Source organism: Nannospalax galili, unplaced genomic scaffold, assembly GCF_000622305.1.
Source record: "Nannospalax galili isolate Female #2095 unplaced genomic scaffold, S.galili_v1.0 scaffold43, whole genome shotgun sequence".
NCBI lineage: Eukaryota > Metazoa > Chordata > Mammalia > Rodentia > Spalacidae > Nannospalax > Nannospalax galili.
The window spans coordinates 4,782,152-4,802,625 of record NW_008353342.1 but is presented as its reverse complement, the minus strand read 5'-3'; the positions used below and the strand labels follow the sequence as shown (position 1 = coordinate 4,802,625).

Below are 20,474 nucleotides of genomic sequence, written 5' to 3'. Positions count from 1 at the left end.
TAAGGGCATAGAGGACAATGAATTCTATCTTTGGGTTGGTAAATATGACACTGTCTTAAACAAAGTTGCCTGTAAACAGCTGGACACATGAGAATGCCTCACAGATGAAAAGGTCAGGGTTTATATGAGATTCCAGAGGTTGTTGAAGAAGTGATCTCAGAGATAACAGGACTTCATAACACTCTACTGCAAAGGCTGGAAACCAGTGTCACAGCTGCCACATTCGGCCCAGGCATGTTTTACTTATATCATGTGTTACATAAACTATTCTGGCCTGTTTGATTTAATTTTACAATCCGGGGCTTACATATAGACATTATACCTTTTCTGGAAAATAGAAAAGCTGCACTGTTGAGACCACATTCTTCTGTGGTAGTTGTTAAACAGCCACTGCTGTTTCAGACAGGCTGTCCCTGGACAGTCACAGTCTTTTGGAATCAACTTCACCCACTTAATGGCAGCAAAAGTAACTAAGATTCTCTTCCTGATCAAATTCTAGCCAGGTTCCTCTGGCTTTTCTCAATTGGGCCTTAACCTTGGTCTATATAGATTTGAAAAAAAGACACTAACTTATTTGACCCCAGCTCCTTTAAAACGTCGTTGTCAGGAAATTCAAGACTATCAGAGAATAGTATTGTTCAGAAAACAGCAGACAATGGGGTCTCTGTGGGGGACTTGGAGCCTAGCTTCTATAAGCTGTAGTTAACAAACCCATAAGGATTTCACATAGACCACCCCCCATGCTGACCTTTTGTAATTTTCCATTTCTCTGACTCTGAGACCCAGCTCATCTTCCTCTGTATTCCTCCATTCTTCCTTTAAAACACTCAGTTATCTCAGTACAAACCAGAGTCAGCTCCCTGTGAGCCCTTTTTTTCCTATTGCAACAGCATGTGACTGATTAAACTCTGTACTTAGCACTTAGGATCTGGCTTTATTTATCTTTAACAGAGACTAATAGTCAAAGAAACCAATGAAGGCATTAGGTTTAATGTTGGATTTCTTTTGTTTTGTTTTTGTGAGGTTTTGTTTTATTTGGTTTTGTTGTTTTGTTTGACACAGGGTCTCTCTACCTACTCCAGGCTGGCCTGAAACTCACTATGTATTCTAGGCTGGTCTTGAACTTGCAATCCTTCTATCTTAGCCTCCCAAGTATGGGGATTGCCCAAGTGTATCACCACAGCCCATGAATTGTTATATTTTAAAGATGGGGAGACTAAGCATATTTGTTTCCTCTTTTCATTCAGGGAAGCTGAAAAAAGGGAGAAATCAGTGATGGAAGATGAAGAATATTGGTAAAATCTGGGACCTGCAGAATTAAAAATATAAATGAAAACCTACTTTTAGGGAGGAAGAGAACTAACTCCTTTTGAAATTAGTGATAGAGATGACAGGACATAAACATAATGAAGAAATCAGATGAGACTGAGGGGGCAAGAACGAAAAATCTCTCCTTTACTCACTAGGCTGGGCTAAAAGAGATAAAGCCTGCTACAAATGGAACCGGAAAAAGTATCTCTTTCAAGGACATGCTATATCCATGAAGTGTCACAACATGCTCCTTTGAGTGACTAATGAAAAACTTTGTTCTCTAAAGTCATTGGGAAACTGTTGTTTCAAATGATATCAGTAAGAATAAAACCCTCCACTCATGCCTGGGGGATCTAAGAAGCAAAGAAACCTTGATTTCCAAGGCTGAACAGCTTCAGAAAAAGGACATTCTACATATGTGTGTTAACTGTGCAATGTTCAAGGAAAACAGCCCACTGTAATCCAGACCTGAGGCTGGTACCTTTACTCAAGTTCTGCTTTGCTTGTAGCCTATCAAAACTCTGGATCCTTTACATTTTATCCAATTCCACACTTCCTGAAGCCTATAATCACCCCCATCTTTTCCTTTATTACAAAGATTCTCCACTGTTTCTCCGTTGTGAGCTCTCCTTCACGGCGGTGGGCCAGTCAACCTGAATCTATTGAACTATGGATTTAGTTTCTGGAGGTGCTAGGATGCTTGAGAGAGTTCAGGGATCGGTGGAGCCTTCCATAGTTTATCACTCATTTTACCAGTAAAATCCAGGCTCATAAGAGAGTCTTCTAATTGTCGTGGCAGTTTTCCTTTGCAGCGGCTCAGGGCGATTTCCACATAAAACACCTTTATGGTATTCACCTTCTGAATAATAGAATGCTAAGTCATTTGTTCTAGCACTGCAAGAGATGGATGAACGCAGGACCTCCCGCTTTCTAAAGCAAGCACCCCAGCCTCTAGAGTAGTTTTCTTAGATACGTAATCTACACATTTAGCTAGGCCTTTTAAGACAGTCTTTATGCATCCAGGCATCATTCCTCCAGTGTTGTAATTGAGTTAGGTTTCCGGTCTGCTAGTGGGATCTCAGATTCAAAACCAAGGTTCGTGATGCTGCAGCCCACCAGTGTAAGATCAAGAAGCCCTGGGCAGCTGAAGGTGACAGATACCGAAGTGACGGGGGCGGGGGGTGGAAAAGAAAAAGCTCTTCCCTCGCACCCTACGGTTGCTTTCGCATTTCTTCAGAAACTTTCATTATTTGAGAGGAATTTCCTTTTTCTTTGTTATTTGTCTGCCCAACCCAATTCTCTCTCGGGGTGGGGGTGGGGAGGACCAACTGCCGCCACTGGAGCCGTGCCCCACCCTTCATTCAAATCTTCCCTTTTTCTGACGCTCGTAAAAAACCACCCCCCCCCCCAACACGACAAAACACCACAACACGGCCACGCCACATACAACACGGCCAAACAACATCAACACACACACACACACACACACAAAAAAAACCCCCCCCCCCCCAAAAAAAAAACAAACAAAAAACTTCGCACCAGCAACAATTTTCCCCCCTTAGGCCAAAATGAAAGCAAACACTTCCTTGTGGGCATCTTGTGTTGTACTTAAACAAACGACACCATTAAGTAGTTAAAAATCCTTCCCCGAAGAAGGTTAAGCGAACTTCCTCTACTCTAGGGAATTCTGCAGTAGCGGAGACGCAGGGTCCTAAGGGCACTTCTGGGAGTGAACTTCGAGGGAACTTAACTCCGCGTCCCTGGCCAGGGGCAAACTCAGAGCCGGCGGCCGCCGGTGGCTCAGTGAGGCCGCTGATTGGCTGCTGGGCCGGGCTCCCCGCGCCTGCGCAGAGTTCCTCCCGCCTGCCCAGCCGCCTTGGGTCTCAGGTCTTTGGAGCGATTGTGCGTCGGCCGGCAACTAAGCCCACGAGCGGTCCGCACAGCCTAGCGAGCCGACGGGTGGTCCCGGTCTGCACCTCCCGACGAGAAAGGCGGGCGCGGTTGTCCTGCCCGGCAGCCTACACCGGCCGACCAGGAGAAGCTGGGGCGCTGCCGGCGCTGCCGCCATGGCTGCCATGATGGAGCGGAAGTGAGCCTCGGGCGAGGGCTGCGGCGCCGGCGCTTCGTCCGCTCCCGGCCCTGCCCTGGGCGCGCGGTGCGGCGGAGCCAAGACTTTCCCGGGCCTCGCGGTCTGTCGGCTCCCGCTGCTTCCCCCGAGCCTGAGCGGCAGGGGACACTGAACAGCGGGGAGTGGCTGGCGGCCTGTGGCACCGGCGGCCGGAAAGATGGCGGACCCGGCCGAGTGCAACATCAAAGTGATGTGTCGCTTCAGACCTCTCAACGAGTCGGAGGTGAACCGCGGCGACAAGTACGTCGCCAAGTTCCAGGGAGAAGACACGGTGGTAATCGCGGTGAGTGGCCCCCGCCCGTGGTCCGGCTGGGCGGCGACTTGGGGGACGTGGTGGGGCCTGAGGCTCGTCCCGGCCGGCTTTGCGGGTGGAGATGGCCTGGGGACGGAGACTGTGCGGGCGCCGGTTCCGGGATCGCCCCCACCCGAGTCCTGGGCGCTGGCAGCTGGGAGGCGCTGCGTCTCCCAGCCTGGACACTCCCCCACCTGAGGCTCTGGAGGAAAAGTCCTGGGAGCAAGTTTAGGGCAGATTGGTTAAGAGTGTGAGAGAGTGAGTGAGTGTACGCGCACGCAGTTATTGTTACTGATGCTGCTGGTGTTGGTGGACTACCCCCAAATTCACCATTCACGTACGCAGAGTCATTCACAGTTCAGCCAGAACACTGAGCTATGAGCCCAGTTGTACTGTACCTTAAGTAATAGATACTTGGTTTTAAAGAAACACGCAACTAGGTGTGTGTGTGGCTCTCCGGAGAGGAAGAAAAGCAACTGTAGTGTACTTGTACAGATGTTCAGCTACTCGCGTTTTGCGCGATGAGTAACTGTTCACGTTAGCAATAATAAATGGGAAATTGAAGGCTGCAAAAGAAACTGACTTTAAAATCAGTTACTATGTCTAATGTTATAGTAGGTATAGGGGGCTGCAGAGTGGGTCAGATAAGTGTCAGACAGCTCTTTGCTGGGTGTTTTTGGGCAGCAGTGTAGGAAATATTGATAACTGTAAAGCAGATTTTCAAAGAACTTAAAAAAGGTGAAACTAATAGAAGTAAGGTATTGAAGAAAATTTATCTTTGTGATTTGAGAGATTATTCTTTTGTAGTGTAAAATGTAACTAAGTTGATTATTGTGAGAAACCAGAAAGTGAGGCTTTTTTTTTTTTTAATCTCTCTAGTATTTTATATCTCTAGTCCTCTGCAAGCAGCACTCTGAGTTTGAGATTAAAAGTGAATGACAGGATCCTGCCTGTATACAGAACAGTGGGCTACCCGGAAAAGTAAATTCACCTTTATTGGCAATGCCATGTGGTAGACTTTTTCATGCGTTATCAGGACATCAATTTTAATGTTAATTTTTGCTCTAATTGTTTCTACTTGAGTGGAATTCTATATTTAGTGTATTGTTTGGGCTACCTAATTTAGAAGTAGGGTGGAGAGGTCACAGGAGGTGGGGCATTGGTGGTTGAAAGCATTGGCATGAAGACTGGACTAAAGTCCTTTAACAGGCTTTAATGTGAAGATTTCCAAAGTTCAGTTTTAGAAAATGATTGTGTTAGCACTACATCCTCTTGGTAGGCTTTTGGCAAAAAATCAGGACTTTAACAGCTGCCAACACTGCTGGGTGAAGACGGTCAGGCCGGTTCTTTGTTAATAAGTCCTCAAGATAAACTCTTGCTATAAATGACATCATAGTAAGGCAGGCAACTTAAGTACAGAGATCCTCCTTTAGGGAGGGTATGTTGTACCTACAGTCTGTAGAAGTAAAAACTCCTGAATTAGCTGCCCAACCATGTCAGCAGTTGGTATAGCTATATTTTCTTTTCTAGTTGTATTAAGATTGTCTTAATTCGCCAGGTTTTTGTGCTTAAATCTATAAATATCACCAAGATTGTTTTGCTTGGAGTGCTAAAATTTAGAATTCACAGAATATATTAAGTTAGATGTGATAGCTCATACCTAAAATCACAGTGCTTGTGAGTCTAAAGCAAGAGAATTGAGGCCAGACTGGGCAACGAAACTAGTGAGTTCCAGGCTAACCTGGGCTACAAATTGAAATCCTGTCTAAAAGAAAAAAAAGAGGCAGGAGGAGAGAGAGAGTGCCAGGTACGGTGGCTCACACTCGTAATCCCAGCACTCTGGAACCTGAAGCAGAAAGATCACCATGAATTTGAGTTCAGCCTGAGCTATGTATTGTGACCCTGCTTAAAAATAGAAGAGAGATTAAGTTAGAAAGTAATCTTTTGGTGTGGGCCAAATATGGCATGTAATATGAAGCAAGAGAAAAAACAATCAGAAGAAACACATTTTATTCTTGGTTGTTTCTTTTGGGAAAGTTGCTTACAATTTCTGTTTCAAAGTTTCTATAGTAATGCAAATAAATTTAAGTGATGAATAGAAATAGTGGATAGGTGATTGGTTAGTGAATCAGAAAAGAACATTTAGTCAGGTCTTTGTAAAAAGTGTAGGAAAAATACGTTATACTAACCAAGGGAAACATTAAGGGCCTTAAAATGTCAGTATGTTTAATTCTTTATTTTAAGAACTAATTCTTTTTAAAATTTTTTAAAATTTATTTTTATTTTATGTGTGTGAGTATATTGCCTGCATGTGTGTAAGTGTACCAGTGTCCTGCAATGCCCACAGAGGTCAGAAGAAGGCATTAGATCCCCTGGAACTGGAGCTATAGGTGGTTTGTTAACCACCATGTGGGTGCTGGTAATTGAACCCAGGTCCTCTGCAAGAGCAGTCAGTGCTCTTAACCTCTGAGCCATCTCTCCAGCCCCCAGGAACTAATCCTTGTATACAGTTACTACATTAATATGCTGGGTGTTATATTCATTTTTTTAAATGAATTGTATTTTAAAAGCTGGCTTGGGAGTTGAAAGTCTCTAGGTCAAAGAATTAGATTGAAAATTATTGTTTGAACATGACTTATTTTATTAATTTTAGTGGGTTCTGAACCTGACAAATTAAATTAAAAATAAATAGGAGAGAATTGTAGCCCACATTCAAAACTAAATTATTTTAAATACAATCTTAAAACATCTTGTCATTTGTCTTCTGGCTAAATCAAAATTTAAAACATAAGCATTTTAGTTTATATACTGTCACTAAATTGTAAGAATAGTCACTGCTCGTGAAGATAAGGATTCTGCTTTCCTCCTAAGTTTAAGGTTTTTTAAATATTTTATTTTTATTTTATCTGTATGAGTGTATTGCGTGCATACATGTGAGTGCACCTGTGTCGTGCAATGCCGCGGAGGTTAGAAGAGGGCTTTGGGTTCCCTTGAACTGGAGTTAAGGACTGTTCGTAGCTGCCATGTGCGTGCTGGGAAATGAACCCAGGTCCTCTGCAAGAGCAGTCAGTGCTCTTAACTGCTGAGCCATCGCTCCAGTCCCCATAAGTTTAGTTTTTGATATTTTGTCCAGACTTTTTCCAGTTACTCACAGACTCGATAATAATATAACATGATGCCCTGGCAAGTAAACCTTTTGATCTCTGTATGCTTTGTGCAGCTTTTAATTTATTTGTGACATAAATGCTTGAAGTGCCATAAATACCACATTGAATGGATGAATTAGTTAATGAAAATCTTCAAACAATACAAAATAACCTGTTTATGTTAGAGAACCTCAGAACAGAACAAGAAAAATAATTCACCATTACCATACTCAACAGAACTTGCTGAAAACACCAAAACCAAAAAGTCAATAGAAAAAAATATTTCTATATCTACTTATGCATCATAAAAGAAAACATGCTATTTGATGGCTAAATATCTTCTAATCACAGTTCCTTATATGGTGTATTGTGTGTGGAATGCCAGAACCTAAACCACCCTGCTGAAATTCATTAACTTTAGAAGAGAATTGAAACCAGTTAGATTATCTTGCTCACTTCTGTGCCTCAAGCAAAACAGTACTTGGATTTTAAGTCAATACTGATTTGGTTTTTAAACCTGATTGCCTTGAGTGAAAATGGTGTGGAGGGAACAGTCCTCAAATGCCTTCAGTCACTGAGGAAAATCGAACACACTGCATTCTGAAAAGATCACTGTTCAGAATTCCAAACAAAAGCATATCCCTGCCAGAACAGTGTCCTTCCTAACCAAATTTGGTGTTTAGTCTGGTCTGTGCAGACTTCCATAGCACTCGCTCAAGAAATCGAAGGTATGTTCCAGTTCAGATAAACTCATTCCTATTGGATTTATCCCCTTGAAGCCTAAGTAAGAGATGGATGCATCTTGTGACTTAGAGTTTGTAATTTGAGTAATTTTGAAAACATAAAGTTATAGGTTATATAATGTATATTTCAACTCAGAGACTAAAAATTTTTTAATCTGTTAGATTAAGGTTTGTTTGCTTTGTTTAATTCCAAAAATTGTGATGTACTTTAATTGTAAATTTTTCTTTCACAAAGTCTTGATTTTTACCCAGGAAGCCAGTATCAATTTACTAACTTCATAACGAGGCGTTTAATAACATTTGCCTTACATAGTAAAATTAACTATTTATATTTTTAAGGTTTGTGAGTGTGTGTCTGTGTGTGTATATATGCCTCGTGTGTCCCAGTGTCAGAAGAGAGCATCATATCTCCATAGAGCTGGAGTTACAGGTGGTTTTAAGCATTTTGATATGGATGCTGGGAACCAAACTCAGGCTCTCTACAGGAACAGCAATTGCTCTTAACTGCTGAGTCATCTCTCCAGCCCCAAAATGTTACAACACTTTGGTTCTACAATCCAACAAGTGTTTTGTCAAACTATTGCTAAGCAGTTTACTTTTTTTTTTTTTTTTAAGTCTTTTTGAGACAGGTTCTCCCTGTAGCCCCCCTGGCCTGTATTGAACAGTGACCTGACCCCCCCCACACACACACACTCGTCCCAACATATTTTATGCTTCTATTACCCTTTAATTGTTGATATTTATATTTTAGATGTATTTGTGGGGTAGTTTTTCATGTTTGATATGAGGTAATGCCAAAGTAAACAGTTGTATGAAGTTCTGTTGGGGCAGGCCCATTATATTTAGCATATCTTCGTGTAAATGGATGAGGGGTACCTTACTTTTAAATTGATGCAAACACTGAAATATGACTTACTGCTCATATAGGTCAAAGGACAGCTTACAAGAGTGAGTGGAACTCAGGTTGTCAGACTTGACAGCAAACCCCTTTCCCCACTGACATCTCACTGGACCTTCTCTTTGTTCTTATATTCCTTACATGTTTATTTTAATAAGGTTTTATTATTTGACTTATTTTAGAGGGATTTTTTTTCCTTCATACTTTCACCTGTTTTCTGTTAATTGACTTGTTTCTTACAAGCAAAAGTAGTTATTGATTTTTTTTTCTTTTGTATCACTTTCATACCCCACTATTGAATGTATATTTGGAATCTCCTCACCTTTTTTTGAGACATGGTCTCACTATGTAGCTAGGGCTGACTAGGAACTCTAAATCAGGCTGGCCTCAAACTCATCTGCCTTTCTCCCAGGTGCTAGGATTAAAGGCATACACTATGATGCCCAACTATAACACAGCTTTTAAGCCTAGTACTCAAGACTCTGTCCAGCCTTATTCTCTATTACTCTTTGATTTCTATAGTCTGCTAATAACTGCTTCTAAAATTGTATACTTATATATCTGTTATCCCAGAATCACTCAGCAAGTGTTCACTGGATAAGCAAAAAGGGGAAGTTACTTTTTTGCATAGAAATTGATTAGAATGGTTTATTTCTGAGTGGTCATTGTTATTCTGATATACTTGTATTTGTTTTCAGAGTTATTTACCATGAATAAAGCTTGTATAATTGGTAAAATAATGGTTGGTCTCTTTTGAACTACATGTATGGGATTGAATGTTAATGTATCAGTAGCATCTTAGCAAAAGGATACTTAGAGAATATTCAAACACTGATAACTTTTAAATTGATTTCAAAGTGAGGTCATTCTAGTCTAACAACGAATGTTTCCAGTTGCTGCAAGAAAACCATTGGGGCTTAACTAAGAAACAGGTTACTTTTCTTATGTCATAAAAAAGTCTATAAATAGGAGCTGGGCATGGTGGCACATGCCTTTAATCCCAGCACTTGGGAGGCAGAAGCAGGTGGATCTCTGTGAGTTCAGGGTCTTCATGGTGTACATAGTGAGTTCCAGGCCAGCTGGAGCTGCAGGGAGACCCTGTTTAAAAAAAAAAGCCTAGAAATAGACTCATTGCTGCTATTTCCAGAATCCTGTTATATTTTGCCATCCTTAGTTGTTCATTTTTGATTATTGTATTTATTTTTGCAAGATGAATGTTACAGCTCTAGACATTTATTGCAGGAATAAGAAGGTGGTTCCAACTGGGTGGTTCCTTTTGTCAGGGAAGTAAGACTTTCTCAGAGCCCTCCCAGCAGATCACCATGTATGGCCCAGAGCTGGGGGTATACGACCATCAGCTGCAAGGATAGGCCAGTGGGGAATAGCAAGGGGAAGAACTGAGAAGGGTTTTGGGTAGGTAGGTCTGTAGAACAGCGCTTCTTAAACTTTTCCCACTTGCCTAAGGGATTGTTATGCTAACTATGGTATGTAGGTATATGACATAGATATACAAAATCAAACATTTGCTGATAAACTATTTTAAGGCACTCCTTTGGTATGCATATAATTTTACCATTTACTGAAAGTGAAAGCAAATCTGCATACTAATTAGGTGAATGTGTTTATTTTTACATTAAGAATTAAAACCTAGATGAATATTTGATACTGCAAGATGTAGAACATCTTCAGTGTTAGAAGGAAACTGACACCTGTGACTTAGTCCACACACAAACTAATTTTAAAATTTTAATTAAAAAATCAGAATATAAAATGTATATATATCAAAGAAAGATAGCTGTGAAATTAAGACACAACTGAAAAATACCTAGTAACAAGGGTCATATTAGTCCCAGGGCTATAATTCAGTGGTAGAGCATTGACTGCAAAGGCCAAATAGGTTGGAAAAGAGAATGAGAAGCAGTCAAGTAGAGCAAAAAATCTGACTGCAGGTCTAAAAAGATTTATTTTTAAGATGGGTAGGACTTGAGAAGGTTGAACACTGGCAGGAACACTAGTTGAAAATGAGCCTCTAGCAATGAGAAAGAAGCAAGGAGACTCTGGGTACTTTTGTATATCTGCATGCTCCCTTGTTTTTTCTTAAAGGAAAAGGACACCGGATCCCAAAATACACAATAATCATGACCCCAAGTGGGGAAAAACCTTTAACATTATAGAATACTTCTTAGGTCTCCTACCATGGGGTACCAGGGATCGAAAGCATGTTGTCTGGTTTGGTGGCATGGGCCTTTAACCTGTTGAGCTATCTTGCCAGCCCTTAATCCTGATTTTTAAAATTCTATGCCTCTGGCTCTTTCTCAGTTTTGGTCCAAATGTGGTTTCTCTAGTCCCTAGTGTTTAAATTACTTTCGACAAGGGATCCACAGGGTTCAAAGTACATTAAAATTCGATGTCTTTTTCACTTTGTTGAAGGTTGTGTTTGATACCGTTCCCTGTCTTCAGCCTTAACTTCCTTTGGTTTCTTGAATGCTACAAGCTCATTTTGTCCTTTGCGTCTTTAAGCATCCTATTAGTAGTGACTAGACTACAGTTTCACACTAACATTGTTGGCTTCATGACTAGTACTGAGAGATGACCACGAGTGAGATGCTTATTCACTTCTTCAGCAAACCTTTTCAAAGGCTTTTTCGAACATCTCCTGTCTTCTAAACTCAGTTCTCCTACATACTCTCGTAACACTGGATCACAGTATTAGAAAGAATCCTGAATTTTAAATGATCACAAAATTAATGGAAGAGTGTTTGAATTTTAATTTGTCATTAACAGTTTTTGTATCTGTCAAAGTTCTAGTTTCTTTATCTGAAAAATAATAATAGCATTGAAAATATAAGTCCAGTTTGGTGGTACAGCTATCTAATCCCAACTACTTAGAAGGTTGACTCAAGAGGATCCCAGATTCAAGACCCACTTGGGCAGTTGACTGAAATCTTGTCTCAAAACAAAAACGTTTTTAAAGAAGTTGGAAGAAGCTGGGGTAGAACTCAAGAGTTGGTGGGTAGCAGGTAGGGACCAGGACCCCCTAGGTTCAACCCCTAATATGTGTAGGTGGGATGGGGGGAGGAAATACAATCTTAATACTTGTCAGAATAGACCCTGGAATACAAGAATGAAAACAGATGTTTTTCTCATGGAGTTAATTCTGGTGGATTTACATACAGTAATTTCTAAGGCCCCTTACACTCAAGAGGCATAGTAGATATACTATTTTGTAAAAGTTAAATGTATCATGGTATCTTTATGTCTCCTCATCTGTAATTTGTGTACCACATTTGTTTTTGTTTTTCAGTCCAAGCCTTATGCATTTGATCGAGTGTTCCAGTCAAGCACGTCACAAGAGCAAGTATATAATGACTGTGCAAAAAAGATTGTTAAAGGTAAATATGTCTCATTTGTTGAACTCAATTTACTTTTCCAGCAGTAAGTAAAGTTTGGTTTGTGATCTTTCCCACTTAACCCAACACTTGCTTTTTATTTTTAATGCCCCTTTTGCCCACATTAGAAGAAAGTTAACAAAAATACAATTAGTAAGCATATTGTGATTTTTTTTGTCTTTTCAGTTATTATCTAATAATACACAGTTCCTAGTAAAGGGTATTAAAGGTTATTCTTCAAAGGTGAATTTCTATTCACTATTCCCAGGAGACTTTCCAAGGTAGCATTTTAGAAATGGAATAACATGAGAATGAAAATAAAGTGGCCAAATCTCTATGTTACTTTTCTGTTGCTGTGATAAAAACCATGACCAGGGCAACTTATAGAAGGAAGTATTTATTTGGCTTACAGTTCCAAAGGAATAGAGTCCATCGTGGTAGGAGGGAGGCATGGCAGAAGGCAGCTGGAACAGAAAGCCAAGCACTCACATTTTCAAACAGGTACAGGAAGCAGAGAGATAAGCTGGGAATATACTCTCAAAGCCCACCCCCAGTGACATGGTTCCTCCAGCAAAGCTGTACCTTCTAAACCTCCACAACCTCCACAAACGGCACCACCAACTGGGGCCAAGTTTAAATTCTTGTAGTTTATGGGGGCATTCCTCATTCAAATCACTACGCCAAACAAATCTAGAAATTTCATTACTATTCCTTCCCAAAGGCATATTAACTCATAGTCATCAGAGAAACCCTTGAGGAATTTATTAGGGATTGCTAAAGATAAAAAAAGGTAACTCATATAGGGCATTTTTCAGTTTTATATTTTTTAAACCCATAGACCTCAAAGCAGAAAGGGTGCTAAATGATTATCAGGAATTCTTGGTTACTATAAAAATACTTTTTATTAAAGGAATCTCAGTTAAATACCTGTTTATGATGACTTACTCTACTTATTGACAACTCTAGTTAGTTAAAATGAAGCAGAAATCTTTCTTCTTGTGTCATTTGCCAGATTAAATTTGTTGGGACTCAATATGAAAGTGAATGAGTTAGGGCCAGATGTGGTAGCATACACCTTTAATCCCAGCACTTGGGAGGCAGAGGCAGGTGGATCTTTTTGAGTTCGTCTAGCTTGGTCTACATAGAGTTCCAGCCTGTGCTACATAGTGAGACCCTGACTCAAAAAAATGAAGGAGTTAAGTTTAAATAGCACAGATAGAACATCTTAATAGCAGAAGAGAAAGGTTGAGTTTGTGATTAAAAGGTTTATAGATGTCATGGAGGGGAACTACAGACATCCTTTTCATATTAATTTTCAGATAAGGAAGTGTTTATTATAACAGCCTACCATGGTGCCCAAGGTGACTAAGTTATAGTATCAGGGAGCTTGAAAGAAAGTGAAGAAAGGTGGTAAGATTAGGGAGTTAACATGCCTAAAATCCCAGCATTCAGGAAGCAGAGTTAGGAGGATTACTACAAGTTCAAGACCACCCTGGGTTAGCGTTAGGCTCAGACCAACCAGGGCTATATAGCAAGATCCCAAAACAAAGTCTCCAAAAAACAAAGCAAACTGACAGAAAGATTAGTGGGTTATAGATTCCAAGTGAAGACAAAGGATTCTTGGAGCCTGTGAATCAGAAATATTAGAAGAATTAAGATTATGGAGGTGGTGCAATTAACTCATAGTGAAAGTTTTATTGTGGAATTGGCTATCATATTTCGTATCTTAGAGGGCAGTGTATCAGGTCATGTACTGCATGGATTTTAATCCACCATGAATTATAACAGGAATTATTGGTGAGAGACAGCAAACTGGATGCTGAAATCCTCATAAAATGAGGGAGAATTAATTTGTGATTCTATAACCACAGCAAAGAGGAATAGCATTTGTTATGCTGTGTTGTACACATCAAATAAGTTTTCCCAAACGGTCTTTTATAGGGTTTAATTATATTGCACTCTTTGATTGTGGCATACTTTGTGTGTGTGTGTGTGCGCGCGTGCGCGTGTGTACACGTACACGTGGGTGCTTAGAGGCCAGTGGTTGACTTTAGTGTCTTCCTCACTTGCTTTTCCACTTTGTTTTAGATTTTAGTTACTTTAGTTATATGTATGTTTGTGTTCCTGTGTGTGTATGCCATGTGTGTCTTGGCACCCGTAGAGGCCAGAAGAAGGCATGGGGTCCCCTGGAGCTGGAGTTACAGGCAGTTGTGAGCTGCCTGATATGGGTGCTAAGAACTGAACTTCCGTCTTCTGGAAGAGCAATTGCTCTTAACTGATGAGCCACCTTTCCGGCCCCTCCACTTTATTTTTTGAGACAGGGTCTCATTGAACCTAGAGGGCCTTGATTAGGCTAGACTGGCTTGCCTCCACCTCCCAGGCACAAGAATTGCAGGTATGAGCCACCATGCCCATGGCAGTCACTTTTCCTACTGAGCATCTCCCCAACCCTACTTTGTTTTTTCTTTTTCAGGCAGGGTTTCCCAGTAGCCCCAACCTGCTTGGAACTCACTGTGTAGACCAGACTTGTCTCAATCTCAGATCCCTCAGAGAATCACCTGCCTCTGCCTCCCAAGTGCTGGGTTTAAAGGCATGGGCTACCATGCCTACTTTTTTCATTAGTTTAGTTTAAAATTATATTAGCTTTTTGTTTTGTTTTGTTTTTGCAGTACCAGGGATCAAACCCAAGACCTTCCACTGAACTATATCCGCAGCCCAAGATTACATCACCTTTTAAAACAATAAGTGACTGATTTCATGAATTCCCAGGCAATTTAAATGTACAGATCGTTTAACTGTGCAGCAAGGTTTAACCCACGTTCCATACTTTGACATTGGAGCTTAAACATTTTAAGTATCGATTCCATTTTGTTCAGTTTAGTCATGGTCATATTTTAGTTTTGATTTTATAGGCACCTTCTAGAGATCTATTCAGTTGACTGTTAGCATATTTGATGAGTCTATAATAATGTCAAGGACATTGAAGTTTGAAAAATACATAAAATTCTTTTTTTTTTTTTTTGGTCTTTTTGAAGCAGGGTCTCCCTGTAGCCCCAGCTGTCCTGAAACTCAACTGTGTAGACCAGGCTGGCCTTGAACTCACAGAGACCCGCCTGCTTCTGCCTCCCAAGTGCTGGGACTACAGGCGTGCACCACCACGCCTGGCTGACATAAAATTCTCAATAGGTCATAGTTCTAAGCCTAATCTTTAAAAGCTGGGTAAGATTGTTAACAGTTAAATTAAATCAGTAAATTCATGTTTGGGTAGTCAGCTTATTCAGAACTTCTTATTGGTAGAGTCTGGTTTTCAGTTTGTCAAAACAACCCTAAGAATGAATGAAGAAGTTGGATCTTTCATGGCACAGGTATTTCCCAAAGTACCAAATAGAAATGAAACGAACAAAAATAAAGTTTGTTTAACCATGTTTTTTTCCTTAATAAAATTTTAGTATTTTTTTGTAATTTGCATCATCTCTCATTTTGGTAGTTTGTTTGTTTGTTGGGGTGTGGGGGTTGAGACAGTCTTCCTGGAGCCTCAGCTGGCCTGAAACTTACTATATGGACCATGCTGGCCTCAATCTCAGAGATCCTGCCTCTGCCTCCTGAGTGCAGGGATTAAAGACGTGCACCACCTGGCCCACGTAGGGGCTCTAATTTTTAAAAATTATTCTTTTTCAACCTATTCTAATGATTCTTATCTCTTGTACAACCTGGATATATACCCTAGATATATTCTTTGAGATCTGTTGTATGTGACTTTTGTTTATTACTGTTTACAATTTTAAGATGACAGACTTTGTTTTCTGAAATCCCCCTTTTCACAAAATTTTAGTCCTTTGTACTTCAGTGGTTCTGCAATGTTTGCAACTAAGTTCAAGATAGTTCCCTTTTTGGTAGTGTGCTGGACAGCTTTAGTGTCAACTTGATACACCTGGGTTGAGGTAGCCTCAACTGGGGAATTGCCTATATTGGACTGGCCTGTGGCCATGTCTGAGGAGCATCTTCTTGATGAGTGATGTGGGAGGGCCCAGCCCACTGTGGGTGGTGCCACCCCTCAGCAGGGGCCAGGGAGCAAGCCAGTAAGCAGAGTTCCTACATGGCCTGTGTTCCAGGTTCCTGCCCTGAGTTCCTACCTTGGGCTCCTGGATGAACTGTGACCTGGGATATGTAAGATAAATAAACCATTTCCTCCCCAAGTTGATACTGGTCAGAGTGTTTTGTCACAGAAATGGAGAGACAAACTAGGACAGGCAATATGATTAAAGAGTTTAGGCTTTAGAATCAGACAGGCCTATTATAGAAAACTAGGCTCTTGATATCTTGCTGCATGACTTTTGCATAAGTTATATAAGTTTCTCAGTCTCCAGTTTCTCCTCTCCAAAAATAAGAGGTACTGTGAGGACTTAAATGTACAGTTATTTTCCTTTTATTTTAGAGTAAATTATTACATTCATCTATTATCTGTGGGGTAATCTCATAGTTAAAGACTTCTATTCTCTGAATTAGATTTCCAGAAGTATTAGATTTTTGTCACTCTTTTTGAAGAATTTAAAGTTTATTTTTATTTTACGTGCATGAGTGTTTTGCCACTCATGTACAAAGTGCACTCATGCATGCAATGCCCATGGAGACCAGAACCCATGGGATTATGGATAGTTGTTAGCTGCCATGTGGGTGCTGGGAACCAAGCCTGGGTCCTCTGCAAGAGCAGCAAGTGCTCTTAACCACTGAACCATCTCTCCAGTCCTCTTTTTTTAAATACCTAAGTTTTTTGGGTGGGGGCATGGGAAGATGTCACTTGGGATGTGGGTATATAGATGAAAAGACTGTTTGGGATATTCTGTATGAAATAGACACGCAAAATCAATCAACAAATAATGTGTTATATTTGAGGAAGAAGCATAAAAATTTGCTTCATGTTAGTTAGTAGATGTGAAAAACATTGCCATTGAAATCTACCTGATGAGTTTATATCCATGCTCAGATGCCAAGGAGCTCAGAAAGTAACCGACTGTGAGTAGTAATAATGAGATATATAGAGATTAGAAACGCATGTGCAAACATCTTAATGTAAATTGTATTGAAAATGAATTTTTCTGTACGAAGCTGTATTTTAATAATGAAATAGAGATCTTTTTTAAAGGTTAAAACCTCATTCAATTTTATATCTTATAGGGTTTATAGTGAGTACAATATTGTATAACTGTAACACATCAACTGTAAGACTAAAAATTCACAGCCAATTTTGAAAAAGATATATCTTAGCTCAGAAAATTATTATTGAATATGTCAATGCTGTTGTAATGAAATGCTTCTTCTAAGTGTGTGGTTATTAAATAAAAAAAAAATCAGGAAAAAATTTTTACTTAAGTTTTATGTGTATGTGTTTTGTCTGCATGTATTTAATTGCATTACAGGTGTGTAGTGCCTGTGGAAGCCAGAAAAGGGCATCGGATCACCTGGAATTGAAGTTAGGGACTGTTACTAGCCACCATGTGGGTGCTGGGAACCAAACCTAGATCTTCTGTAAGAACAGCCAGTGTTCTTAACCTCTGAACCACTTTCCAGCTGCTTGTCACCATCTCTGTGTTCATACATTCTTGCTTTGTAATTTTCTTGGGGCAGTCTTACCCAGCCATGCCTTTTTCATTTTGTCTTTACCCAAATACTTTGTGCCATTTTATAGAAGTTTGTGTGTCATAGCTAATGGGACTCACCCTAGACAAGGATAGACATATAGCAGAGTCACCATTTATAATAGGATCTAAGATATGGGAGTGGGGGCTGGAGAGATGACTCAGCAGTTAAGAGTGCTGGCTCTCAAGAGGACCTGGTGGCTAACAACCATCAGTAATTCCAGTTCCAGAGGAATCCAATGCCCTCTTCTGACCTCTAGGGGTATTGCATAGCATGGATGTAGTTATATACATGTAGGCAATACACTCATAAGATAAAAATAATAAATTTTTAAAAAGATACGGGAGTGGGGTGGGTGCAGGAAGAAGGAAGTCACTGAACTTGGGACAGTCTCTGCTAAATAGGTCAGATTAAATGCCTTGGTTCAGTTATTGATAGGCAAAGATCAGAAAAGTGATGATGTTGAGATTTCTTTTGAGATGCGAATATGGATTTAATAAAGAAAACTACCATGAATAACTGGAAAGCAGACAGTACTCCTGGGGCCTTCATAATTAACTGCGCTGCAGTTGTTCATAACTAATTGTACAGGTTAGTTTTATGTATAGGACTATCATTTTTCTGTTTTCATAGACTTTTCATTTATTTATTTATTTTTAATTTTATGTGTATTCATGTATTGCCTTCATGTAGGTAAGTGCACCTGTGTCGTGCAATGCCCGCAGAGGGCAGAAGAGGCCATCGGATCCCCTGGAACTGGAGTTACAGATAGTTGTTAGCTGCCATATGGGTGCTGGGATTTGATCCCAGGTCTTCTGCAAGAGCAACTAGTATTCTTAACCACTGAGCCATCTCTCCTGCCCTTCATAGACTTTTAAAAAATTTTATGTGTATGACTGTATTGTCTACATATATGTAAGTGCACTTGTGTTGTGCAGTGCCTGTGGAGGTCAGAAGAGGGTATCAAATCCCTTGGAACTAGAGTTAAAGACAATTGTTAGCTGCCCTGTGAGTGCTGAGAACTGAATCTTGATCTTTTGCAAGAGCAGCCAGTGCTCTTAACCACTGAACCATTTCTCTAGCCCTTATACATCAGTTTTTGCCTTAGAGGAAAAATGAAAACAATTGAATTCTAGTTAGTGATAATGCATGACAAATAAGTTAGATAAAAGTGTAGGGCCAGGTGTGGTGGTGCACACCATTAATCCCAGCACTTGGGAGGCAGAGGCAGGCGGATCTCTGTGAGTTCAAGGCCAGCCTGGTCTACATAGTGAGTTCCAGGACAGCTGGGGCTACAGGGAGACCCTGTCTCAAAAAGACCAAAAAAAAAAAAAAAAAAGTGTATAGTTTACTTTGAAATGCATTCAAAGCTAAAGTTGAATAGATACACAATTAAAATAATGCAGTGATAAGTGCTGGTGACAAAACTTTGGTGATTATAGGACTATTTACTGTAAAACTCATCTTTTCTGCACATTTGTAGCCCTGGCTAACATGGAACCTTCTCTGTAGACCTGGCTGGCCTTAAACTCAGAGATCCACCTGCCTCTGTCTCCCAAGTGCTGGAATTAAGGGCACACACCACTGTGCACAGCTAGAAGTAATTTTTAATAAAATGTTGGTGAAATCACTATAGAAAGCAAAGTCTGGAATAGATTTGCACATGAGAAATGAAGATAGCCCTTAGAGTCTGCCAGCCTCAGATCCAGAGTCTTTTAAGAGGGCTGGAGAGATGATTCAGCAGTTAGGAGTACTGGCTGCTCTTGCAGAGGACCTGGGTTCAGTTCCCAGCATCCACATGGCAGCTAATAATTGTCTATGACTTCAGTTCCAGGAGACCTGATGCCTTCTGGCCTCCGCAGGCATTACACACACAGGGGCACTTACATGCAGCAAAACCCACATACACATAAAATAAAAATAGATAAATTTTTTTAAGTCGAAGAATAAAATTAGGGTGGCCCTGCGTCCATCAGTGCTAATATATAGGGTGGTATACTGAGTGTGTGCTATATACATATGCGCTGAGCTGTATACTTATGCACTGTGTGTTGATGTGGTTACTGGGCAATACTTTCCCTACAGTAAGATGGCTGAGCATGGGTCCAAGTTGGTGTTACTTCTGTGTCTGGATTAGCAGTAGGTCACCCCTTGCAGAAGCAATTGTCAGAAAACCTGTAACTGATGAAAATATTTCTGATGATTGGAGAATAGACATTGTGGCTATATCTACCTACGAAGTGGGAAATCCCCGACTGTCAGCAGCAGAGCTGAATCGAGTTGTTGAGGAGATTACCAAAGACTTTGCCATATTAAGTTATATACTGTGTATGAATGAAAGCAATCTGAGAGATTTGAATAGAAAATGTAATCAAAGTTAAAAACCTGCAAAGCTAAAATTGAGCTACTTGGGAGCGTGGAAACAGCCTTTTTTTTTTTTTTTAATCTTTTTGAGACAGGGTCTCCCTGTAGCCCCAGCTGGCCTGGAACTCGCTATGTAGACCAGGCTGGCTTCGAACTCACAGAGATCTGCCTGCCTCTGACTCTTGAGTGCCGGGATCAAAGAAAGGCATGTGTCACCATGCCCAGCCTAGAAACAGTTCATTATTGACGATCCCTATTATGGCAAAGACTCTGACTTTGGGCTGGTGTATCAGCAATATCTCAGGTGCTGCAAGGCCTTCCTGGAGAAGACTCACTAGCTGGTCCTTCCCACCACCATATGGCAACTCATTTACAGTGTATGCAAGGGTGGTGGTGAGCCTTAGTTCCATGCCCCACCTGTTTTCAACTGACGTACCATTTATCTTCAAAATAACTATAGGTAGAAATTAGTTATATTTTCAAAAAGATGTTTGAGTAAGACAGTTTAAGGTATGGTTAGCATTTGTAGATTAGTTGAACCTCTCATCTTGCCCTAATTACAAAAG

At 40.5% G+C, this 20,474-nt stretch overlaps 1 protein-coding gene and 1 pseudogene across 1 annotated transcript in view; both read left to right on the top strand.

Annotated features, from left to right (window-relative positions):
* Nucleotides 1-3,163: 3,163 nt before the first annotated feature.
* The window catches only part of Kif5b (kinesin family member 5B), a 54,814-nt gene continuing 37,503 nt past the window's right edge, over nucleotides 3,164-20,474 (top strand). Inside the window, exons 1-2 of the mRNA XM_008850545.3 lie at nucleotides 3,164-3,722; nucleotides 11,823-11,910. Of these exons, the coding sequence (XP_008848767.1) occupies nucleotides 3,597-3,722; nucleotides 11,823-11,910 (214 nt within the window). The 5' untranslated portion in view covers nucleotides 3,164-3,596. The remainder of the gene's footprint in view (nucleotides 3,723-11,822; nucleotides 11,911-20,474) is intronic.
* LOC103748004 lies at nucleotides 19,634-20,246 on the top strand (annotated as a pseudogene).